Here is a 27233-nt window from a genome sequence, read left to right as displayed (position 1 = left end):
AGTTTTACGTGTCAAGGTTATGTCGTCTAGGCTAAAGAAGACAGTGATGAGAAATGAAGAAAATGGTGGAATGAAGTAGGTGGGAGGAAACGGGAGAACCGCGAGAAAACCCACGCACATGGTGTTTGTCCACCACAAAGTTCACTTGGCGTGACATGGCATCAAATCAAGGACCCAATGCACCAGAGGTGAAAGCTCTACCACTGAGTCACCGCGATCCCTGGGAGCTCATTTGGTTCGGATTCCACGTTAAGATGTAGGTCCACGTCTCATGTAGCCTCGCTGTTAAAAGGGTGCTTAACTAAAAATCAACTCAAGCTCTACGTCAGAGTTCCAAAGATCTCGTAGAAGTTGAAGGAAAGGTTTAGGACCCCCTTCTTTTCCCTAAGAGTGTAATTTCCTAATACTCTACCGGATTCTTGTCCTAGGGTTCAAGAAGAACATTTGTACAAAATTTCACGTTTTTCCATCTGAACTCTTCATCTCTTTCTACTAAAACCGAATATGGTAGAAATATACGACCACTTCCAGTTTCAATATTAACTGAGAAAATATCAGGTCATACAAACAAAACTACTTCACGTGGTGTGCACGTGGCAATGATACACTGTAAAGTTACTAAAAGGTGTTGAATAGATGCGCCATTTTTCTTTCTTTTACCCCATTGATTTGTATGGGGTATTAATTTTCTTCAAAGTAAACTCGAATTTTAATGATGTGATATTACTGGTTTCTTCTTCAAATCAATTCAATTCAAATCTATTAAATGTTTCTTACTTCGTTAAAATTAAATTTTGTTGCGTAAAATTTTATTATTTAATAACCAAATTTTAATTTAAGTAATATTACATTCATGTATAAAATTCAAATTCATTTTAAAAAGAAACAAGACACACACAGTTAGATTTGAAGAAGAAATCAGAAAAATTACATCATTAAAATTCGAGTTCATTTCCAAGAAAACTGAAAAATATTTCTCATATAAACTAACGGGCTTGACAACATGAAGTATGAAATGAAGTATTTGTACATGAAAAATCAAAATGAATGAACCACCGTAATGCGTTCAAATCTCAAGGCTCTCCACCGGCATGGAACTCGGGACCCCATGCATCAAAGGCGCGCGCAGAAGCCGCTAGACCACCTAAGAGGGCTAAGATTACCTTTCTGGTAAAATCCAGACTAACCTTTAAACAAATAATAATCGGAAATAAACTTCATAAGTAAAAGGTGAATATACAGTATTTGCCAATAACCAACAATCACAGGAGTTACCTTCTTACCCCTCGTTGAAATCACTGTACAGAAAAATTAATACCGTAACTGTTAGTACTTCCGTATCTACTCTTTCTTGATTTTAGTGAAAGGGGTTATTTAAAAAAGTCAAATGTATTACATACGAAAATGAAGACATAACATACGTTAAGAACACGAAAGCTGTTTCTGTTCTTTAGAGTTTCACCTTTGTTTTAGACAGAAAATAATAAAACTTGAATCACATTTCAACGTGGGATCCAACGCACCACGCAGGTACTCTAACCGGGTTGTAAAAGCTGACTGATAATACGACAATGAATATTTGTTCAGCTTAAACCTACAGTTTATAAGATTGACTTTAAATGGAGTAGGAGTGTGCATCTTTTTCAAACTCTTTCATACAAGATAAAAGAAATGAAGAAAGGGGGAAACGGAATCACTAAAACATAAAATAAGATAAAATTAAAGTTGAATATCAGTATACGCAGTTACCTCTACAACTTACAATAAAATGAAAGTAACTATCTCAGTTTAACGTCGCACGGTCATGCTCTTTTGAGCTAAAGGAGACGATGATTATGGCAAGTGAATGACGGAAGAATTGGTAGAATGATAAAGTGAGAGGAAACGGGAGTATTCTGAGAAAACCCAGGGGCACGATGTTGCCTACTACAAACTTACTTGACTGGGAATCGAACCAGGGACCCCACGCAGTAGAGGTTAGTGTTCCACTACTGAGCCACCATGCCCCCTGCCTACAACTCGGACATTGGCTCTAAATTGCTCAGTCTCTCATATAACTGATAAATATAAGTATTGTCCTATTATTAGGGTTGCGCAGCGGTGCTTATAAGGTTGTACTGTTAGTACGTCCGTCCGTTTTGCCACATGATAACTCTTGAACGAAAGCTAGAGCAATTATCTCGGCCGATTTCGTTAATCAAGTCAATCCGTTAACATATTCACTGGTAACGGCGACATTAACGTACTGCATTGTTCAAAATCCATGACATTCCTAAGCTTCTACGCAACGTGTACAGCAGCAAAGAGTCGTTGGTTGCCTACGATAAAAGGATATACAGAACTCTTGCGTGGTCATTTTTAATGTCAACCAGAGTTTATTATTCCCTACGATGGTCATCGTGTTGTTTTTAAAACCAACGCTGACCAACTTAGGTGATCTTATTATACACTATAGATCCATAAATGATAAATGCATAGATTTGATCGACAACTAATCTATAGATTCTACGTACACTAGCTATAGCAAACAGTTAAAAGTAACTAACCCACTCACTCTATGGCCTATGGAACCCGGAGGTTCAATGCCGCGTTCACAAAACTCTCAACTGACTTCTCCTCTTAGCCAACTGGATCCAGTTTCTATATTGTATTTCTATTTCTGCGAGATCCATCTTAATATTTTCCTCCTATCTGCGTCTAGGTCTTCCTAATGGACATTCTTCGATTGGATTTCCAATAAAAATTTTGAAAGCGCTCCTACTTTCATCCACTCTGACTACATGACCTGCTCACCTAAGTCTTCTAGATTTGATGGTAGTAACAATGTTTGGTAAACCGTATAAATTATGTAGTTCCTCGTTATAGAGTTTCCGCCATTCCCTGTTCTCGTTCCTCTTAGGTCCGAATACTCGTCTCAGGATTTTGTTTTCAAATACTTTCACTCTGCGTTCTTTCCTCAGAATAAGCGACTATGTTTCGCAATCATACAGCACAACAGGTATAATTATCGTTTTATATATTTTAAGCTTCAAATTTCACGATAGAATTCGCGACGACAGAAGATTTTGAACTGAATAATAACACGAATTCCCTGCTTTCAGTCGACACTTAATTTCTTCGTGGATATGACTTTGGTCTGTATAGCAGTTATTTTTGCTGAATTTATGACTGACATCACTCCCACTTTCAAATTTACGATGGTAAATTCTACCACTATTTCCTTCACCGTAATACGCAAAGAAAATTTATTACTTAGGCCAATGCACCCATACGAAGCAATTTTACTGTAAAAATTAATGAAAAAAAAAACTCGGCCTAAATATATCTTTGAAGCTATAATTATTGGTACACGCTTAGTAAAACTGAGGAAAACTGTTAAAAATCCTTATTCAGATTTGTCGTTCGTGGTATTCGAACTGGGATCTCAAGATAGAGGGCCTTATGCAGAGTCGTTCTGGTGCGTGATTAGTGCCATACTAAAGAATTCGACTAACATATGTTTCCTGTAGTATTCAGACTTTTAGTATGACGCTAATCATAGTTCAAAACAACTCTGCATAGTGTGAAAGCTAACAGTTTCCCTTGGTAAAAACTTTAAAAAATTTAGAAGATACCAGAGTTAATATATTTGCAAATTTCACACAAAACAGGATAGTATATTTCGGAGTACATGCAGTTCTAGTTGGTTGATGTTACATTTTTCCTGTTATAGTCATGTTCCGGATATCAAATATTACATTTCGATGCACACACAAATTCTAATAATGAGATACTCCGCTGTTCGGTTTGATCTCATTACAGGTAGGCAATTTCAGACAATCTGACGAATCTCCAAAGAATTCTGGCAGGCACCGGCAAAAGATGCTTCTGAGGAGTAAAGATGTTCAAGCAAGCGGATCTTGACCTACATTTAACGTTCAAGGTCAGTATATATAATTATTTACCATTGATACACATATACATATATACATGCATACATATGTATGCATATACGCATTGGGAGCACCCGTGTGGGCGTAAATGAACAGAAAGTAAATTTCCCTTACACGAGTAAACAAATGAAAGAAAAAAACTTCCGGTCACGCGCATTTTTACTGACCAGTCGAATTCTTATGCATCTCAGAAAAAGATTTACTTGAAGATCCACAGCAGAAGAGTATATCGTCACGCTCGGGTGCTCCATTTTTTCTTTCTTTTTCACTCATTGGCCACTCTCCACCCGCTCCTCATTCTCATTGGCTTGCCGTAAAACGGGACGGCAATCCAAGAGTATGCAAGCAGCGCGTTCTTTGAGAAGTCAGTGTCTGTCAGTGTCATCGCGCGGTAAGCCAGTGACAGAAGCATCCCAATAACGCACCTCGCTGTCACCCATTCCACGATCATCGAAGGGTGTGATCGAGTATTTATTGAGAAGGAATCTTCTCTGGCTCATTAGACTGTTGTGTACCTCTGAAAGAATAGCCACGCATAGTCACAAATAGATATTATAGTCAAGTGCAACCGTACACTTTTAATTCTCTTGTGACAACTCATCTCGATATACTTAACTCGTGGGGGAAAAAATAACGTGTTGTGTGTTAAATATGGTTTCGCGAGTGGTCCTTTTGTTGTGTTTATTTGGGGTGTGTAGTGTTATCCATGCCCAAGAAAGCAACTGGAGAACAGTGTCTGTATCTCCTAAGAAATATTTGGCAACTGTCACCAAACTTCAGTTGGTGAATGGTACCACAACTCCTTTAACTTCAACAACAACAACAACACCAAGCACCAGTGGTACATCAGCAACAAAGTGGACGACGGTATCTGTCGCAGCATCAACATCAACCTCAACAACTGGTACTCACCATCCCAGTCAGAGGGAACGACCGAATACTAAAAATAAGAATTCATCTTCGGTAAGTAATCGAATTTGAAGCAGCATACTCATATGTATTGTCAAAACTATCAATAACAAAACTTTAATAAAAAAAGATATGCATAACCTCAGAAGTCTGTGGATTTGACAAGTCTGTCTTGCAAAGCAAATTCTCTTTTACAGACTACATTTAAATCTGATTCAGAATATTTTGGAAGTAATAATATCTACAAGAAGTATTCTATTTCAAGAGAACTTTAGAAATTCGTTCCGGCCCAAAATTTTCAGAATGTTATATCTTCAAATGCATTATAGCGATTGCAGAAAGGCGGGAACATAAGCTAGATGATATTCGAATATGAACCTAAGAATTCGAGAGTCTACGACGTTGTTATGATTCTACACTAATCACTACTTTATTTTCGCAACTGTTACTCACGATAGGACGAAATGAATAAAGATGATTACTGAATGCTATATCAAACTCATTTTTTTCATAGTACTAAATGAAAGAAGAATGATCATATATATTTTTTTCTATATGGCTGCTTGTATATTACGCTGTCAAAAACAATATTAAGTATAGGTTGGAGCCATCATCTCTTATACCTCCAACTTAATAGTGTTTCTAACTGTACATATACACAAACAACTATGGTACTAGGCTTGCTGAATCTGAGGCCAGGGTTCGATTCCCTGTGAAAACGGAGATCTTGATTCTGCAGTCTCACACACCTTCGATGCTAAAAAAAAAAAAAAAAAAAAAAAGACATTAAATTAAACAAACAGAAGTAACTACTATATTTAATTGTATTTTCGTCATTTGCCAGCAACAAGGCTGTATAGGATAAGATACGCAGTTTAAAGCAGGATCTGCCCAGTGGGAATCGAACCCGGGGATTATACATCAAAGACACACGCTAGCCAACAGACCAACGAGGAGTCTACAAAACTTAACATCATTACTTGTTGATTTTGACCGTATTCACAACCGAGATAAAACACTAACAGAACTGCGTTTGACCTCACTTCTCTCATTGTTCGAAGCTCATTCAGTGTCTTTTATATATCACTGATTAATCAAGTTTTCGGTTCTAACTTGCACTACTTAATTCTAAAATGGCACGACATTAATACATTTGTTTTTCGAATGCAATAACTGTGTTAGCTTCGTGAATCATAAAATGAAACCCTAAGTACTAGCTCAATATAATACTTTGCTGTCCGGTCTTATATTTTTTTCCTGTAAGGCAAAATTTCTAGAAGATACCTGTAGCGCAACGAAATTAATATGAAGTAATAGTATCATCCCTAAACATTGTATATGATATAAATCACTATTATCATATTTTTTCTGACAAACTAGAAATAGGACTGTTACCATCTCCTACTAGTTGATTAGGCTGAATGTACGTAGAATAGTTTAAATCATTTTCCTCCACGATTAAAATTCAGCCTGTGTCACTAGGTGCTAATAATGACAACTAAACTTCATAATTTTCAACAAACAACGGTAGAAGTGTAAGGAAAATAAAATGAAAAACTTAGTTTATGCCCTGGCTAAACGAGATGTGATACTTGCAAGTGAGTCATTATTTAAAAAAAAAATGGTGGAATAAAAAAAGTGGGAATGAACGAAAGAACAGTAGATATGAATGTTCATCACAAACTTTCATGTCTTAATATTGAATCCGGTTATTCCCTTTGACCAGAGATGAACGCCTTACCACTGATTCACTCTTAATAAAATTGAACAGAAAGATAGCAGAGATCTTCATGGTTATATAGTTAGACCACTTGACTTCTACGTTGAAGACAAAAATTCGATTCTCAGTGAAAGCTCATGTGGTTTCGACGTTTTATAAAACATCAGTGCTAAAGGTATTAAGTACTACTACCAGAAATATTTCAAGTACGCATCTATTATATTTCCTTATGATGTAATACCCAAGCACCAAACAAAAATGGCTAGGAGGTTGAACTATTACTGTTTCAGAAATAATATGTATCACCCCATTACGGTTGCCACTTTTTGGTAAGCCTAAAACGGGATACACTTACCGAATATATGCATATCACCGCTTAATCATACCCAAATTTGTCAAGAATAACAGAAAGAAATGCATATATTCATGAATGAAAAATTGATCAAAAATGCAGGAAACAGAAAACTCGTTGTATTAGCTTGTTGACAGTTAGTTGGATAGAAGTTATGAACTATTGAAGCGGTCAAATGTCATCAATGAGAATTTCGCTACTGCTAACATCAACAATTTTAGAGATAAAATCATTTCGATATCTAGATAGTTATAAGTGTACACATGGATAGGCAAGTCTCATGTCGAGAGACATATCATGGTTCGAAATTTACAAATTCACTAAATATTTCTTCATCATATATTTAGTAAGTGTTTTGGATAATTTTTGTGTTCCGTCATGTGATGCGTTCCTCTTAGACGTAAATAAGGACACTGAAATTTTTCTTAAAATTCGGAATGTGCCGCCTAATTCGCGACAAGTGTCAATTCTACATTCCATTCAAACTTTAAATTTTAGCTTATATAAAACAACACTAACAATGTAAAACAATGTTTTATTTCTGTTATTTGAAATTGAATATAATTATTAGAGAAGGTTCATCTCAACTATTCAAATAATGTCACCTAGCCCCTCCCCTTACGAAATTATTGTATTAAAGTTAACACTGTACTTGATATCATTTTATAGCTCAATATTGTATAGCTCAATATAGCTCAATTTATTCTCAAAACACACAACTATTTTTACAAAGATACGACATTCTTTATTAGCTATTCACATGCAATATTGTTCGTAAGTATTTTAAAATAAGGTTTCAATGTGGTGACTCTCAATTTGTCGCTCCGAATTTCGCGTTCAGTATGAGTCACTCATAAAACTGAGAGCACCTTATAAACAACCTTTCTTCCAAAAAAATTTCGTCCGAGAGAGAGAGAGACAAAATCAAAATGTGGGGGATACCTCTGAGACACGATTTTAGTATACTAGGAATAGTAATTTAATTTTTCTTAGCTTCGTGAAGAGGGGAAGTGGCTGGCCAATTTCGGCAGCGCAAAATGCCCCCGAAAGTATCCCTGTAAGAAATACTGTCTATCAGTGAGGTTCAATTGTCGTTGTCCCACTATCAATACAACTTGTGACTTATTTTGTGTCTGCAATAAATTCCAGATATTCTCATTATCACATACCTATACTTATAAAAGGTACTTCAACTATTTACAACAAGAAAATGTTAAAAATATGAAACCTTTTAGGACTCGCTTTTCAAGTGATACAAAGTCACAGACAATAAATTCTAAACAGAACATAACATTTCACAATAGTCCAATTTGGAGCGCCACGTAGAACTTAGATGGTGTCCGGAAACAACACATTTTCAAGAACGGATTGTGAGTATCTAAGAAGTGACTTAGGTTTTTATTGAAGGTACCATTCCGGAATTTTTTCTGAGATTAAAAATTGTATGAAATCGTAAAGCACGGCTTAGGAATTTATCCAGAGACTTGTAGTATACAACGCAGAAGTACCACTGGTACTTTCTTTAATATTTCATTCGTTATGTTACTTCTGGCAAAAAGAAATTTCAAAAAACAATAAATGAAAAAAAGAATTTATCATCTTCCTTACACGACTACAGCGTTAAGTTTATGTAGCTTTATCGTTTGATAATGTTATAGTATTGCAAAAGTTAACAATATTATATTCTTTCTCTCCGTCTCTCAAAAGTTAACAATATCTGAGGTGCCAAAATTAATCATATTGTGCAATAACTGCAAAATGCGTTAGTTTCAAAAAATTTACATCTCCTCAAGTTTGGATAGACCTAACAGCGCGTAATCAATCACAACGTTGAAAATAAATATATTGCTATGACAAATCCTGTAAGCAATGTTCTTCACATACGCGTTTATAAGAGATGTTACACGTTTGTTGCATTTCGTTTTGTGAGTATCTTTTATAACCCTTGGATGCTTTACATAAATCAAGACTTCGTGCAATTTCTGTCTAGGTTAGTTGGATCACGATACAATCAATCAATGCAAGTAACATGAATATACATAAGAGCAGCGAACGAAAGGGCGATCTTTTATGTATTTCCTGTATGTTACTACCTACACCGTTAGCAGTGCCGCGGTCAACAATTTTTACATTGATTCACACCATCATTTAAAGTAGTTGACAGACTGGAATTAAGTGATGCAAAAGACTATTCACATCTGTCATGTTTTTGACAAGTTTCAAATGCGCTCACTACCTTTTCATACCCAACGGAAACATTCACCCTTAGAAAAGTATATGAAGTTTTAGTTGCTAATATACTACTACATATAGATCAAATATATTTATCGTATTAAACTTAAAATGACAACTGAAATTATGAGCTATTAAAAGATATTAAGTTTAGCCACCGAAAACGTGAGATACTATATGATCTGTCGATTCTTTATAGCAGATTATATCGTAATTCCTTTAGGCTTGTTTGTTATACACTCAAAATTACGAGAATAAGCATCAAACAATATACAATTGTATATATTTTAATGTCCAAATATTATGTCCTTGAATTGAAATTACATAAATGAATGATAATGGACGAAATAGAAGACTTCAAGGAAACTCATAGGCACGATATTATACATCACAAACTACCGTTGCCTACGATCGAACCTATAACTCTTCACATCACATACAAGTGCTTGGAGTCCCTATGTTCCTGAATGAATTAAATAACGTTCTTCGGCAAGCGTGCACTTCGAAAAACGAAGTGAAACAAGTGTCCATTGAAAGTTTCATAGTAGGGTTTTCTTGGTGAACCACAGAGAAAACTTGCAGTAGGTTGACCAGCCTGAATACAAGCAAACTTTACAGGCAACAATATTGCCTATAAAATGAAATATGACACATCGATATATATCCTAAAAATATTTAAAAAAAAAAAAAGAAAAGGATACCCTGAAACGCTTCCACTTTAAAGTGCATGGTATGTATAACATTGTATACTAAATACATACAAATGTTACATAACGAAGGTAGAGAGCACATACATAATGCATGTCCATGCTTCACTTGAAGTCTTTTGAAATCTCCTCGCTTCATTTTATTTGGAATAAGAAGGTATCACTTAAGACAAATATTTGATCTATGTGCAATCCCTAGGAATATAAAAACTGCAAAGGTAGAACAGTTAATGAAATAACTATAAAGTGTTCAAAGAGGGATCATTTGATTGACACTTATAGCCACGTCCAATGTATTGTTTATTTGTGTATGAAGTTGCCGACAAGATCTTTGGTGATTGAGAACACCATCACGTGCCAAGAAAGAATTTACACAGTTTAGACTTTGGGGCTGTCTGACCAAGAGAAAACCAGTCTACCCATCAGACATGTGCCAGTGGATTCCACCAATAAAAGCATCAAAAGAGAAAGATGTTAGTTCTGCGATCAGAGATGACGGTTAGACCTGACGCATGGTGAATCAAAAATACAAACATCAGCACATGACCTGGTTAACATGTAAATAATAATATAGAAATGCTTGTATTTGACTGCCACTTAGAAATTTTAAAGTACTCTAATGACACCCATTCGAATAATTTAAATCTCATTTTAGAACCTCATGCACAATAAGATCATTATAACGATTCAATGCGGAGAAATTAGGATCCAAACAAAAGAAAAAAAGAACATGTTACTTAACTTTAAAATACATCGTAGATTCATCGCTCTTCGAATAAGTGCTTTCGGTTAAACTGAAGAATATCTAAAATATTTGCGTCTTGTACTTCTTGAAATATACGCGAATGTATATGACTTGTTTTTGTATATGTGATACATATGCACAGTGATATAAGCTCTCTTATGGATTAGGAGAAGTTCAAAATAGTTAAATGTGTGAGTGGATGGTTACAGTCCATATTTCCGGAGCAAACATCCAGGGTTCGAATCCCCGTTACGCAGTAGATTCGAGCCTCATACAGCTGCTCTGTTGAAAATGAATATTAACTTTTTAAAAGTTGTGTTACTAATTCTAACTTTAGTTGCAGGAGAAACGAGTTTCATTCTTTAATGAGCAAACACGAGATTCTGTTCCAATATTAAACTGTATAATCAAGTTTCACACAGGCTTCATGACAGATAAAATGCTAATGCGAATCATATGATGAAGGCAGAAACAGGGAGATTTTGCAAGACGTCTTATCGTCATTTCTCTTGTCTTGTCCCATTTGGGTGTTCTGTCCGACGCAGATTCTACTATTTATGAGCTCCCTCGTGACTATAACGCATACTCCTCTTTGTCGCAGAATTCCCAGCTTTGATTCCTGGTGGGAATTACGTGATTTAGATCCCACGTTAAGCTTTAGGTCCACACTTCGTATAATTTCGATGCTGAAAGCGATGTTAAGCTTTAAAACAGCCACAAACCAACCTAGCCTATTTACCTAAATCCATTCTAAACCGTGAACTATAAATAACGGAGCTGATATGCAGGGATAGGTTGAGATCTAGTATTAAGTGTACCACGTATGCAAGAATTACGGCTTCACGACACATATATTAATCTGCATGCGCCAATTAATATTCATGCAATACAATCGGGCCGCGGTTGCTCAGTGGTTGAGCGTTTACCCTTGGTGGATGGAGTCCTTGGTTCGATCCCAACTTGTGCCAAGTGAGCTTTGTGGTGGACAAACATCGTATGTGTGGGTTTTCTCGGGGTTCTCCCGCTTTCTCTCACTTTCTTAACTTCATTCATTTAGCCTAGCCAGCATAAACGTGGGACGTAAAACTTAAATATTTTATTTCCTTTCATTTCATTTTTCATCCAACACAAACCACTCTGAATCATACATTGGGCAGAAATGGGTCCTTGACAGAGCTCAATACTCCTCTAAAATTGTTTTAAACATTCGAAATTTACGATATTTTACACAAACATATTTCCGTGAAATTTTTGTTGATTTTATCAAAATTACATTTGCTTCATTCGAATGTAAGAGAGATTATGCTCTGTTAGCAGAGCAATGTGTCAAGAAAGACATAATGGAATAGTTAAAGTACTTGTTTCACAACCGAGAAATCTCGGGTTTGAGCTCTATGGTTGGTTATCCTGAATCAGATTTTTCATATATTTTTTTTAATCACAGAAAGCGACTGTGGGAATAGTATCATTAAATATACATTTATCGATTTCTTTCTGAAATTTTCTATGCTACATCGAAGTCAAAAGTGACAATATCAATTATTTAAGTGGACTCCGAACATGTCGAGACTAATCAGAAAAAAAAAAATTGTATACAGGGTTAGTATATCTCTCAGACATTTGTTTCATGGCCAAATGTTAATGAAAAACGAAGAATAACCATTTCTCTAGTCTAAGATGAATCTTTATTGTTCGGAGTGTTTTGCCCACTGAACACCATATATCACTAACATTATAATTAATTGTGTATGTAATATATTTGCTTATTACATACTGCATGCAAGAAGAAGAAAACACTAATCATACATGAATTAGAAACTCCAACCGGAAGTGCGCTCAATCTTGTAAGCGGTGCGGGATATTGAAAAACTAATCGAAAAAAAAATCTCCCTTTCATGGTACCCCTTGCCGATTTTATCAATACGTCTTTCACTCGTGTCTTAAAGGGACATGTACAGATATTGTGACGAATGACGAGGAGATTCATGGTCTATGTGAATGATTCGCTGTGTAGAGAGCGCAGGTTCAGCTAGTATATAAGATTAAAAGCCTTACTTAGAATTTTAGAAGTATTTTTATGCGCATAATTAAATAAGACTTTGTCATTATTGAAACTTCTCCTTCCGTTAACAGAAATAAGATTTTGAGAACTTTAATTTTAAGAAAAGAATACCTCGGTAAACAAGTATGGAAAGATTTCTCAAATTTAAGAAAGAATACTAACAGAGTAAGGTGTAGTTAATTGGGCTCCAATAACGTATCGACGAAAAACTAAACAAACTTCGCAGTATTGTTGGAATATTTTGCTCTTATAATCTCTGAAAACAGAAAAATGGTCAGATTACCTATTTAAATGAATAAGTTTGTGGTCTACAACATCATGTATGTGGGTTCTAGGGTAGCCTACTCCTGTTTCATTCCATATTCTCATTTCATCATTTTTTCCATTATCATTCACTTTCTTAACCTTTAGCCCAACCGGCATAATTGTGGGACGTCAAACTAAAAATTTAATTTATATTCTATTTAAATGAAAAATCCCCAATTGTTCGACATAATTTTACGTATAAAAGCGGTTTGTGTTTTGACAATGAGGTGTAAGGGACTGCAAAATATTTAGTGCTCAGAGCGTCAGAACATTTAAATATGATCCTGATTAAAGGTACTCACACGGTATAAACGAAAATGAAACTGAATTAGTTCATTGTGTATCCCAGTCATTTCATCTAAACGCAAAGTTACAAAGGTACAAACAAGAATTATTTATTTAACAAATAAGTAATTACTTATACAACCTGCTATTAAAGTTGATTGTATTTTACATAGATTATGTATGGTATACCGATTAAGTATGTCTGTAGGGATCACGGGCTTGTGACTACAGCATGCAATTATTTACAACAATACCTTCAATATATAAAAAAGCACGTGGATCTTCAGGTAGGAAGGTGTGCATTTAAAGTCTACGTGATCTTATCTAATTGCTCAGCGTCGGCAACCAGGATGTTAAGCACAACGCACATTTAGGTGATTACTTTTTTTTTGCGGCACGCATAACACTGCAACAACACGAATGAAAGACGTAACACCCAGCATTGTGCTGGGAAAAACGAATGAATGGTAGACTATAAAGGCAGGATGTCGTGTGGTTTGGCGATTAAGTATGCAGGTAATTTTGGGTTTAGCTTTATTAGTTATGTAGCACAGTTAATGGAAGTGTTAAAAAGAAAGGGAAATTGTTAAGTGTAAACAATAGTACACTGATGTATCTAGTAGGCTACATTTTGAAAATAAAGGGTATAAACACGAAAATGCAAATAAGGATTTGTGAAAGAGCAAAATTGCAGTACGGCTAAAAGTTCTCGAGTTTATTTGTAGATTAACTCTCTTTCACAACTAATAACATAGTTATTTCCAATGGTGCACGCAGAATTTCATCGAGGGAGGTTCAAGTGTTTAATCTCCTATCCTTTCAGGACAAATGTGATCTTTGTAAACACATCTTGCCCAAGAGAGAATTAAATGCCAACTCCTTGCATAAGCCACTGGTTATTGCAATGATACAAAAAGGCGTTGATGGGTGTTTTGCGTTTTGCTCTGTAATCATGAAGTTCCAGGTTCCAACACCGCGACCAAACATTCTGCCAGATTTGTCACTTTTCTTTACACCTACAAAATGCACGCTGTCGTTAAGTTACCTTTAAATAAAAAGAACTCTGGATGAAAACCTTCGAAAATTCCTTTCCCGTCATTCATTTTAAAGGTTTCAAATGTAAAACGGGGTTACTAACATTTTTTTTTTTATATCATGTATGTATATTTGTGAATATATGTGTGTTCCAACATAACTCTAGAACGCCTGGAACAATTTTAACCAAAATTGGCACCCACATTACTTACAGTCTGGAAAAGAATACTGTCGGGATACGACTCGCCTAGCACGCCTATTGAAGAGTGGGAGGTGGTTACATAGAAAAAAAATGACCGAAAACGGCCAATATTAGTGTCAAATCCGTAGTTTTCGGGGCCGCTGAGATGAACACCTACGTTTCCGATGCCATTTAAATCTAAACTCAGCCCCTATTTCTGAGGGGGAAAATGGTGGCATGTAAAAATAATTGAAAATGGCCGATAATAGTGTTGAGTCATTAGTTTTCAGCCTCACTAAGTTAATTGGAGGCAGTTCAAATGCCGTTTAAGTCCGAATACAGTCCCCAGTGGGGAAAAGACCTCCTTAACACTCCTAGGGGCAAGTGCGTGGGGCAAACATAAAAATGATGAAGGAAACACCGATATTAGTATCGAATCTGTAGTTTTTGAGTCGCTGAAATGAACAGTGATACTCCAGATGCTATTTCAGTTCAAGTTCAGCCCCATTAGTACCCTGGAAAGGGAGGGTGAAACTTTGGCATGTAAAAATAGTTGAAAATGACCGATGTTAGTGTCGAATCCATAATTTTTGGGGTCTAAGTTGATTGGTGCCAGTTCTGATGAAATTTAAGTTAAAATTCAGCCTCCAGGAGAGGTAAGACCCCGTTACACACTTAGGGAGAGTGGAACGAGGTAACACATAAAATAATCGAAAATGACTGATATTAAGTAGAGTCCACAATTTCTGGATTTGCTGAGATGAATAGCGACACTGCCGATGACATTTAAATCCAAGTTCAACCCCCATTAGTGCCCCTGGGGGAAACGTTGACGTGAAAAAAATAATAAAAAACCAGATATTCGTATCGAATCCATAGTTCTCGGTGTCTCTAAGTTGATTGGCGACACTATTTCTATCATTTATGTCTATATTTAACGCCCATTAGCATACCAGGGTGTTGGGAAGGGGTTGACATGTAAAAATAATCGAGAATGACCGATATTAGTATCGAATCCATAGTTCTCGATGTTAAAGAGATTAATAATTACACTCCCGATAGCGTTAAAGTCCAAGTTCAGCACCTATCGACATGGCATGCAAAATATCTCAAATGACTGAGATTAGTGTCGAATCCATAGTTTGGGTTCGTCAAGCTATTAGGTTACAATCGCGATAACCTTTCATCCCAAGTTTAGGCATGAATTGGTATGTCAGCTCGATTGTGGCAGGGAATTTACAGGAGCAACACCAAAGGCGTTGCTCGCACATTTATATATACACAGTGGCGTATTTAGGTTTTTGTTTCGGGATGGGCTATGCACAACAGGTGAATAAGTACTTACATTTTTCCTTTTGGGTGCCGACAAATTTTAATGAGGTTGTACATATAACAAATTTATTTCGGTGGACATAAGCCCGATAGCCACCTCTAAATACGCCATTATATATATATATATATATATATATAGAGAGAGAGAGAGAGAGAGAAAGAAATGAAATGAAATCTTTTAAGTTTTACGTCCCATGGTTATGCCGGTTAGGCTAAAGGAGACGGTGATGATGAGAGATGAGTGAAAATGGTGGAATGAAGAAAGTGGGAGGAAACGGGAGAACCCCGAGAATACCCACGAGCACGGTGTTTGTCCACTAGAGAGAGAGAGAGAGAGAGAGAGAGAGAGAGAGAGAGAGAGAGAGAGAGATTTGGATGAATGTATATTCCAGTTACTTCAGAACGCCTGGAGCAATTTTAACCAAACTTGCTAGCCATAGGACTTTTAATGTGGAACAAATACTGTGGAAGTAAAAACTATGAATTGATAAAATAATTCTAAATACAACGAAAGAGCATTTATCAACGTTTAAAGATACACAAGTCGTTACATATTATTATATACTTCAATTATAAATATGATTTAAATGTACATTTTGCAATTACCATAACACACTTTAATCGCATTCTATTTTATGTATAAATTAGTATCATCTGAATACATAGTGTATCCTGAACATTCAATTTCTTTTTGTAAATAATTAACTAAGAAATAATGAAATCCTAGTTATATGGCATAACCTGATTTAATGGGTTAAGCTTAAACTATTTACGCAATACTATTATTAAACTACTTATACTTCTTATGTGATATTCAGTTATTTTTATTAATGAAATTATGTCTATGATAAAAAGTAAGACAAGGTACTTTCTACTTGAAATTGAATCTAATAGAACGTTCTTCTTTGACGTTTGATTAATTGTATCATCTTCTTCTTTCAATCCTCAACCATAGGTTGGTGGGCAATACGGACATTTTAAAACTTTTCTTTCTCTCTTGGGAGAGCTATTTTATACTTTGATAAGGTTTCCTCTTCGTAACTGCATCTAGATATTCTATCCTTGGTTTTCCTCTCCCTGGTTTTCCTTCTGTCTTCCCCTCTTGACCGAGCATGCTGTTTCTTCTTTTTCCTATTATCTTCATGATCTATCGTCTTTCTTTAGCTTCCTTTAGTACGTCTTCATTCCTCTTCCTTTCGGTCCATGATATGTGCAACATTCTGCGCTAACACCACATTTCAAATGCTTCCAGCTTGGATATTTCAGCTATTCTCAATGTCTACATCTCTGATCCGTAAAGCACCACGCTTTATACCAGAGTCTTAATAAATCATTTTCGAACGTCCAACGACACATTTCTTGATGTTTGCAGTTGTCTTTTCCTATTGAATGCTTGTTTAGTCTGCGCTATTCTTGAACTTACATCTTCATCACTTCTTCCGTCCGAGGATATTAAAATTCCTAAATAGGGGAACGTCTTAACGTCTTCGATTCTCTCTCCCTCTAGCCATACTATGCCCCTTCCTGTCCTGCCCTTGTGCACATTAATATCTATTATTTACCCCTGTAAAAGGCCAGAAGCGTAGTAAATATTTTTGTATTCCATATGCACTCCGACAATTTGCCTGCGAATTATTTTATATTCGTTTGGGTATGAACTTGTTTAAGGTATCTGAGTAATATGTATCTTATTTTAACTAATGCTATTTATTCATCAAGTAATACCTATATAACTTTTTAATTTCTATTACTAAGTGCAATATTCTAACAAGACTACTTACAAAAGTCAAATATATAAATTTACAAAACGAGAAGAAATATTTTGCAGACAAGAAAGACTTTTCAAGAATCGACCCAAGACGAGACAGCAAAATTCGAGACAAGATAATCTTATTTCTCTCCTCGCCTCGTTTCGTGGACAACACCAGTGAAAAGAAACAAGAGAATCCACGGACACAATGTTGTCCATCACACTTACACAGCCTGGAATCGAATCAGGAACCTCTCGCCCTAGAAATAAGCACTTTACCACTAACAAGTAAGGTTTCCCAGGTGATACACGCCGATTTTAATCAAACTTCACAGGTTTGTAGAACAGCAAAAAATAAGCGACACGTATTTTTTTTATAGCGGCCCATATGCATATTTAGGCGGTATAATAGGGCTGTCAAATTGGGACAACAAAGCATACTTTAGGTAATAGCGCGAAAACGAGAAAAGATAGCCAAACGTTGTAAAGGAGCAAGTTGTCATGACACGATAAGCATTGCAATAACATATAGCGCTTCCACGGGGATAACACACAACATCCGCAAATGGACCAATCAGGGATGAAAAGCAGTCACAGAGCTTTATCTATTACGCGGAATCCAAATAACGTAGGTAAGAATAAAGAATGGTAAAGAATAAGTGATACGTGTTTTTCCGTTTTTGCAAGATGAGACAAAAAACGTAAATAGATGCATCGTTATCTCAATGTCGAAAGATTGGAGAACTGGGAATATGAAGATGTGAACACCTGTATGAGAGGCAACCTGTCAATCAGTGTTGTAGAACTGGTTGCAGGTGACAGGTAGAATCCTGTTCGAGAGATAAATACCAAACATGGTCTTGTTGTTCAATGGTTTATATGTTATATATATTAGTAGTTAGTGATTGCGAACAGTTCAAGGCTCATGATCAGTAATTTAAAAGCCACCCAGCAGTAAACGAAATCACGCCCTTTCTGTAAGAATCGGCCGTATAGGATAGTAATACAAACATTGATATTGTTTTGCAACAAGCCCCGTTGTAGGGATAAATAGGCCCTTTGTGGGATACTAAACAACATTTTGAACACAATTGAACAGGTTGACAAAAATAGACAATTCATAGTCACATGCATATGAACATGCATTTAAACCAAAATACATGAATATGTTACACAAGCACTATTTTCGGTAATATGTTGTATGTTGAACCATAGCCGGCTGCTATTTAACAGAATGAAGCGTAATGTCGAATATTGTATGGGACGAATATAAGCAATTGTAGTAAATATTCGTCATACAAATGATTCTTATTGAAATCGGACATGAGCCTACTAGAACTTTCTTGACATAAGCAGTATTAAAACGATATTAAATGATTCGTGGCTACAGGTATTTGTTTCGAAATATACAAATATAAACAGTATAAAGTATGGCACGTCAAATGAAAATAAAAAGTTCTACTACTAACTAACAAAACAGTTCCATTGAACAAAAATTAAAAGTTCTACAACTAACTAACAAAACAGTTCGATATACATTTACGAAAACAGTACATAAATACCGTTCTTGGCCATTCAAATGCGTTTGAATTTGCCACATGTCAATATTGGAAACCATTCCTTTGTTGTATTAATAGATAGAACTAAACGTAGCATTCCGAACACAAACTTCTAGAAAACAGGTCTAGTGTAATTGACAAAGAACTGGGCATAACTAAAACCGAAGAACATAATCAGTGATGCAATTCATGTTGTTTAGTATCCCTCAAAGGGCCTATTTATCCCTACAACAGGGCTTGTTGCAAAACAATATCAACGTTTGTATTACTATCCTATACGGCCGATTCTTACAGAAAGGGCGTGATTTCGTTTACTGCTGGGTGGCTTTTAAATTACTGATCATGAGCCTTGAACTGTTCGCAATCACTAACTACTAATATATATAACATATAAACCATTGAACAACAAGACCATGTTTGGTATTTATCTCTCGAGCAGGATTCTACCTGTCACCTGCAACCAGTTCTACAACACTGATTGACAGGTTGCCTCTCATACAGGTGTTCACATCTTCATATTCCCAGTTCTCCAATCTTTCGACATTGAGATAACGATGCATCTATTTAAGTTTTTTGTCTCATCTTGCAAAAACGGAAAAACACGTATCACTTATTCTTTATCATTCTTTATTCTTACCTACGTTATTTGGATTCCGCGTAATAGATAAAGCTCTGTGACTGCTTTTCATCCCTGATTGGTCCATTTGCGGATGTTGTGTGTTATCCCCGTGGAAGCGCTATATGTTATTGCAATGCTTATCGTGTCATGACAACTTGCTCCTTTACAACGTTTGGCTATCTTTTCTCGTTTTCGCGCTATTACCTAAAGTATGCTTTGTTGTCCCAATTTGACAGCCCTATTATACCGCCTAAATATGCATATGGGCCGCTATAAAAAAATACGTGTCGCTTATTTTTTGCTGTTCTACAAACCTGTGAAGTTTGATTAAAATCGGCGTGTATCACCTGGGAAACCTTACTTGTAAGTTGTGTACCTCCCCTATAAATTTTAAGGATGAGGGAACAATTCGCAGTGTTTCGTTTGGATGTCAATAGGAGATGAGTCGTATTTGGATGTCCATGTCATCCTGTTAGAAAAATCACACAGGGATCATGTAGGAAGATTTGTTTGCAGGAAATAAGCGGGCATCTGGACAACTCCAATTTATTAAGTGTAAAATTATACAAAAATGAACTGTATGTACGTTAATAGTTACCAGGTTTAAGTCACATGATGCAGTTTGATTTTATTGGAGTTAGCGTCCAGTTCAGCACGGAGGCTATACGAAACGTGGACCTATAGCATAACGTGGGATTCGCCCCGTGAACAAAATCAGATTTGCAACGCCGAAAGTGAGTACGCTTCACATGATACAGGAACTGGTTTCGGTGTGTGAGCAGTGTGAGCATCACTTTCTTGCTTTCTTGAAGACTCTGGGATGGAAGACTACTAATCTGAAACTTCAGTTACAAAATAATCTAAACTCATCTGATTTAGCATTTTCCCTCTCTCTGTATAGTTCCTTGTAGCAGGCCAAATAAGACAACTTCCCTCGAAATTGGCCGTTCTGTCGTTGTTTAGACCATTTGATCGGATTTTTTCCCCGCTAAATTGCGCTTATGGTGACGACAAGTAAAGTGGGGTAGTTCATAATGAGGGTATAGAGATGGAATATGGAGTACGAAACGTAAGATGCACAATTTATTTCATCTAGATTTCAAAGAAAGAAGAATACAAAAGAAAGGGTAAGCTGAAAAAAAATTACCTCACCGTTTCTGAGACTTTTTGATTAGGTAACTGCTTTGTACTTAGGTCCTTTTTCAGCAGCGAGGTTATGTAGGACAAGTTTAATACGTAGATGATACAACATATACAAAGTGGTTCCAGACATGTATACACTGTTTAATTGCAATTAATTCTCAAATGGAATGACAGAAATGTCTCACTTTTATTAGTGTTACAGTTTCATGTTCTTTATTACATAGCAATATGTAAAGAAGAACTGATATTAGTTTAAGGTTGCACAAATACCGACTCTACAGTGCCAAGTTCGATACGTGCACAGGGAAGTTTAAGGTCTGCTCGTAGGTCATACATTGTACGAGGCTTTTGTCCACAAACAACGTTCTGAACAGTTCTTCGTAAGTCTAGAGGAGTGAGGTCCGGGGAATGTGGGGAATGCTCAACAAACCCTTTTCGATCTATTCATAGTTCGGGTAAATTGTCATTGAGAAACTCCCTGACAAGATAGTGGTAGTGGAGTGGGGCATCATCTTGTTGGAGATAAAACCTCCCGTCCTCAGAGATACTTGCGCGACTCATACCGATTCACGGGCATACTGTCGTACAAACTTCTTTGATGAGTTAGTGAACTGTTCTAACATAGTGCGGAAGATAGCACGACTTGTTGCTGTGACAAGTCGTCCGGAACGGTTTTTGTGTACATATGTAGCATGACACAAATAACCGTCAGATTCAAATTTATCACGAATTCGGGCAATTATTAAACTTGTTGGTGGCTGTATTCCAAATTCATTCCGCCATTGTCGTCGTACCTCACTGATAGTTTCGCACTTCAAGATCGCCTTTCTTTCTTCAAACGTCAGCCTTGTAGCCATGTTTCTTCACTCACGCCACCTACACGTGTGCTATATTATTTGCTGAAAATTTATATTATTCTTCAGATGTGAGATATGTGAGATGTTGACCTACAGCTTAACGTCAGATAAGAGCCACATGATTTCCCGCAAGAAATCGAACGGAGCCTTCCGCGCTAAAGACACGTACCTTATAAAATATAACCACTAGGGCGCTTGTATATATTTTTTGTTACTAATATATTGCATTTGTTCTATTTTGATGTAAAACTTTTATTTCGTATATCATGATCCGCTCTCTTTCCTCTTAAGAGGCCTTATCACTGCAAAATTAAAATACCGCTAATTTTACAGAAATTATGTGATATCTTCAAATCGATAAAAGATAATCAAAATGTGAAACAAGATCGACCTAGACAATATTAATTTGCATGAGGTACCGTTATCACGAGTCACCTAGTAGCTTACCGTTTGCAGCCACTTAGAAACGCAAAAATAAATTCCGATATTCTAAATGGATGGAAATCGAAAGCAGGTAAGTGAGTCGTGATAACAGTATCTCATGTAAAATAATATTGTCTAGGGAGCTCTTGTTCCATTTTTTGATTATCTTTGATCTATTTGAAGATATCACATAATTACTGTAAAATTAGCGGAATTTTAATTACTGTAAAATTAGAGGAATGATGAGGCCTCTTAACGGCCTTTCTTGATACGCTGTACATATTGAATCAATTTACGGTACAAAGAAAGTGCATTAAAAGATGCATCATTTACTCATTTTTAAAGGAAAAATGGATATAGTTAAGTAGATCATAATATACATATTTATGAGTCGAACTTCGCTTATTTACAATGTCTTTTTCCTTTCCTTATTGCATTCACACTAAAAATATACTTTCAATTTTATTGCTTGACATTGGCCTTGTTCCTCTTCATAAGGACATTTCTCTTGTTCTACACGGTCTTCCCACAAGCATATTTTATAAATTATGCAAAAAAGTTTCCACACACCATCTGAGAACATCGTCTTACATGCACACCCACCAGCTACAAAAAAGTATATAGCTACCATAATTGGAGTGGGGGCATATAATATTGAATTAGCAGTAACACAACTTTCTAGTAATGAAAATTAATTACATTCAGACGACTGAAGAAAGTTGTATTCAATGCAGAAATTAGGGTCAAGACAAAGAGGAGGGAAAAAAAAGCAAACCTACTAATTACTAATAAAAGCTGCTGAAAGTTTACAGTTTTATTTGGAAATTTTACACTTAACGTCTATAATTTAATTTGCCATTAAAACAAGAAAAAAATCTACTTTCATCTCCCTTAGCACCTTCGCACGTATATCGATGAGAATCTATGTCAAATATTTTGCACACCCTATTTTTTTATTTGAAAAAAAAATCTCTTGTTATGTTTGGAAGGATGAGAATCCTGTGATATATGCGAAAGTGCATAAAACTTTATAGTTTCAAGTTCAGAAATAAAATGTTTTAAGATGTGCAAAAGGATCATCAGCAATCAGAAAAATAAAGTTAAGGAAAGTGGCGCGTGTGATGGGAGAAGCCTTTTTTTATTTACAAAAAAAATTAACTCAAAACACGCAATCATCACATCTTAGTTCTTCCTTCCGGTTTTTCCTCTCTTTCTCTTGCTTTTTTTCTCTCTTTGTATCTCCGTGAGTATTTTTTTTCATGTATACGTATTAAATGCACATAGCAACAAACAAGACAGCCAGAAATAGGACATTATAAATGAAATCTTATTCTGAATGACACAGCGAGAACTAGATATTTATTTCTACTGGCTTTTTTATATTTTTATTTTATCTTTTTAAAGTTAGAGGCCTTGTTTTCACTTGTAAAATGTTTTCTTGAAGGCATTTGACTTTTGGAAAACGAAAATTAAGCAAATGAGAAACATGCCAAAAATGCCACTTAAAAAGAAATTAATATATATTTAAAAATATATAGAAAGTAAGTTAGGTAGTATTTACAAAATGCTCCTAATAAACAATTCCTTATGGACCAGAAATTTAGGTATATAATTTAGGATGTCTTATTAGTTGTTAGACACTCTAAATTACTGTAATACGAATGACCTTGAAAACATAACCCTTTTAAATTTTGGCTTTTTAAGGTAAATTATAGACTTTCAGTCAAGCAGCTACAGCATCATCCCTATTTACCCTAGGATCATGGTTCGTATCTCATTCTCTTCAGAACAGAACAACCTTTCAAACCGCACCATCCACATGTCTCCATCGTGTATCTCAGGCGAGAAAATCGCGAAAAAATGTCATTATTTTGCTATTTTATCCCTCTGAACCTCACTCCTATGTTAACGCAGAGATCTGAAAAATCTGGAAAATACTAACCGGTAAGAGGTGCACTGAATGTGTGTGCAAAATTTCAATTTTCTATGTGCAAAAGTAAGCCCGCCGAAAAGTAATAAAATATGCCTAACAGAAAATTATTTTTAAAAAAGTTATGACGTCATCGCCCCTATGTCTCGACGAAGGGAGGTGTGAAACCATACGTAACGTGTTCTACAATGCCTCCATGCTTGGAGCAACAAAACAAAAAACACGATCTAAAAGGCTTTGCTAGTACTTTTTTAATCGAATAATGAGGATACTACCCTATCGTATAAAAATATACCATAGAATTTAAAAGGAGCACTTTGCAGATACCATCTGGCTCACTTTCTAAATTTTTGATGAACTGAAATGAAATTTTTAATTTTATGTCTCACGGTAATGCCTTTAGGCTAGAGGAGACAGGTCATTAACGAAGGTGAAAGATAATGAAAGAATTGGAAACATAATAATACGGGAGGAAACGGGAAAACCCTGAGAAAACCCACGGACATGACATTGTCCACCACAAACTCACTTGGCTTGAATTCAAACCAGGGATCCATAGCACCAGGGGTGATAACTCTTAAACTAAGTCATCCATTGTAATTTTTTTGATCTCGATTCTATTTAAGTTATACACTATTTAAAAAAAAGAAGAAGAAGAGTGATGACATCAACGAAAAGCCTTAACAGGACGTTGGTTTAGTACAAAGCCCACATGGTTTGATGTGTGATTAAACTTTTGTGATTTAGAGACAAAACTTAGTGTATCACGAAATGATCACTGTCCCCTTCTGAAAACAGATTAAATTCTGAGAATATGTACGTGTTTTTTTTTTTCTGGATAAATAATAGCATTGTACTAGAGAACAAAAATCTTGAGTCTTAAGAGAACATGGACCTATCTGAAGAATCATTCTGTTTCCACAATTTCCATACTAACAGAAAAACAAAATACATTAGACTTGGGGTTAATCTTTTTCTAGTCTAATGGCTAAGGCGTATGCCTTCGGTGCACGCGGTCCAGGGTTGGATTCTCGGTGAGAAAGCGTCGCACGTACTGCAGTGGTTCAGGTAACACTTTCAACTGTAGATTTAGTCTTTCTACTGGTAAAGAGCATAAATGCACATCAATCAACCTAACATTGATCTTCACTACGGTTAGTATTTGACAACTTATCATCAAACAAAACAGTAAATCTGTTTTAGATGTTGGTTATTATCGCCTATTTTTATCAACTGCCTGTCAATTATTATATACGCGTTCAATTTATTTAGTAAAATAAATGTCACATATTAAATTGCAAATCTAAAGAATTATTGTTTAGCAGTTTTTCTAAATTTAAAAATAGAGTGTTTGAATACATTATTTCACATTTAAATTGGACGTTGTTCACAGTTAGGAACGTAAAGCTATAGAACGGTGCAATTAATTGATTTGGAAAACCGCTGATAATGGATGCTTATTCCAAGAACAAATTAACTTCTTAACTAAGAATAGCGAATAAATCCATCCTCCACATGTTTGGAAGTAAGATGAGAAAATATCACGGAGTTGACAAAATTTAGTTTACAAAATTTTGAGTCGAAAGTGTTCATAAATTCAGGTTTATCTCAAATAAAAAAAACTTTTTTCATTTTTGAAGAAGGGAAGGAACTTAAAATGCTTACCGCGTTCAATTGTTCGGAAATGAAATTTTAAGTATTATGCCCATTAGGCTAAGGGAGACGGATGATTAAGTCAAGCGAATGATGACGGAAGAATATGTGGAATGAAAATGTAGGAGAAAACGGGAGTACCTCGAGAAAAGCAACAGACACAATGTTGTCCATCACAAATTTACTTAGCCGGGTATCAAATCAGGGACTCTATGCACCAGAGCTAAGCACTTTACCACTGAACCACCATGTCCTTTTGTTCAATTATTTCGGGAATTATCCCTCAACTAACATAAAAAGAAAATATTCAAAGTAATAAACCGGTACGGATGCTGAATTTTGATATTTTATTTTCTCATTACTTAAGCATGTGTTTAAAATCTGTAGAGACCTTTTCTAATATAGGGGTAATATTATATATACAGTAGAGCGTCGATTATCCGAAGTAATTTGGGGGGGGGGACATGGGTGTTCGGAAAACTGGTTTGTTCGGATAATCGAACTGTACTGTACTGTACTGTACTGTACTTCTACAGCCAGTGCCAAACCGACAGAAGTGTGCTGATTGTTGAAACACAGCGACTGGCGGCTTGGCCGGTCAGCAGCGCCTTATGAAGGCCCCATTAGAAGCAATGTTCCGCCAGCGGTGGCTCAGTGCGGCGACTACTGTGGGAAACTTGGTTTGGGAGTGAGGGGGATGATGGACGGTAGGGTGGGAGAGTAACAGGTGCGAGCGAGTACACAGTTCGGTTAAGCGGTCGTTCGGTTGACCGACGTTCGGATAATCGACGCTCTACTGTACTTTACATTGTAAAAATACCAATCGTACATTCCAACAAAAAGTAAGAAAACAGAGATGAACGTCGAATCGTTAGTCACGACTTGTACACACAAAAAAGGACTGGATCTCCTGCAACACAATTGATGTTTTATCAGTAAGAAATTTGGGACACACGTCATCTGTAATTTTTTTCACACAGAGCGTTTCTTTGTTTTCTACTTTTATCAGTGTTTCACCTAACAATGCAAGACAAAGTGGGCTACTTTAAGATACATTGCACAGAATGTATTAATTAAACAAGACAATACTATTCTTGCTTAGAACATACAGAAGGGTTCAAATGAAGAAATCACGTAACAATATTTGACACTCATGTTAATGATGTGTATCAACATAAATATTTTGTATTTCATACTCTCTCTTCAAATACAAAGAGGCAATAGTTACTTTAGACACAAACAACAGAATGAGAACTTAAGAACATTGTCTAACATTGTAAATCTAGACATTGTTTATGTCAAGTAAGAAAGATCAATACAAAGAATAATATGCATGATGCAAATCATGAGCAGTAAGTAAACAAAAGAGTTGCACGATGGTATAGTGAATGTTTTCCTCGTTATCAAAATTAATATAAAATTAATTCGATTACTAAGCAATTAAAGCGATTTTATATGCCTGAAAATAATACTAGTGCATTTGTAAGCAATAGAGAATCGA

At 35.8% G+C, this 27233-nt stretch overlaps 2 protein-coding genes across 4 annotated transcripts in view; one reads left to right on the top strand and one right to left on the bottom strand.

The window, feature by feature from the left end:
* The window catches only part of LOC145666417 (elongation factor-like GTPase 1), a 642062-nt gene that overhangs the window by 304993 nt on the left and 309836 nt on the right, over nucleotides 1-27233 (bottom strand). The gene's annotated exons all lie outside the window — the stretch shown is intronic.
* Nucleotides 4262-27233, top strand: part of dsx-c73A (doublesex cognate 73A) — a 227890-nt gene continuing 204918 nt past the window's right edge. Inside the window, exon 1 of the mRNA XM_081733625.1 lies at nucleotides 4262-4895. Within this exon, the coding sequence (XP_081589751.1) occupies nucleotides 4584-4895 (312 nt within the window). The 5' untranslated portion in view covers nucleotides 4262-4583. The remainder of the gene's footprint in view (nucleotides 4896-27233) is intronic.

This window comes from Thermobia domestica, chromosome 12, assembly GCF_964235325.1.
Source record: "Thermobia domestica chromosome 12, izTheDome1.hap1.1, whole genome shotgun sequence".
Classification (NCBI taxonomy): domain Eukaryota; kingdom Metazoa; phylum Arthropoda; class Insecta; order Zygentoma; family Lepismatidae; genus Thermobia; species Thermobia domestica.
Note: the sequence above shows the minus strand (reverse complement) of the source record. Positions and strands in the feature narration are given on the sequence as shown.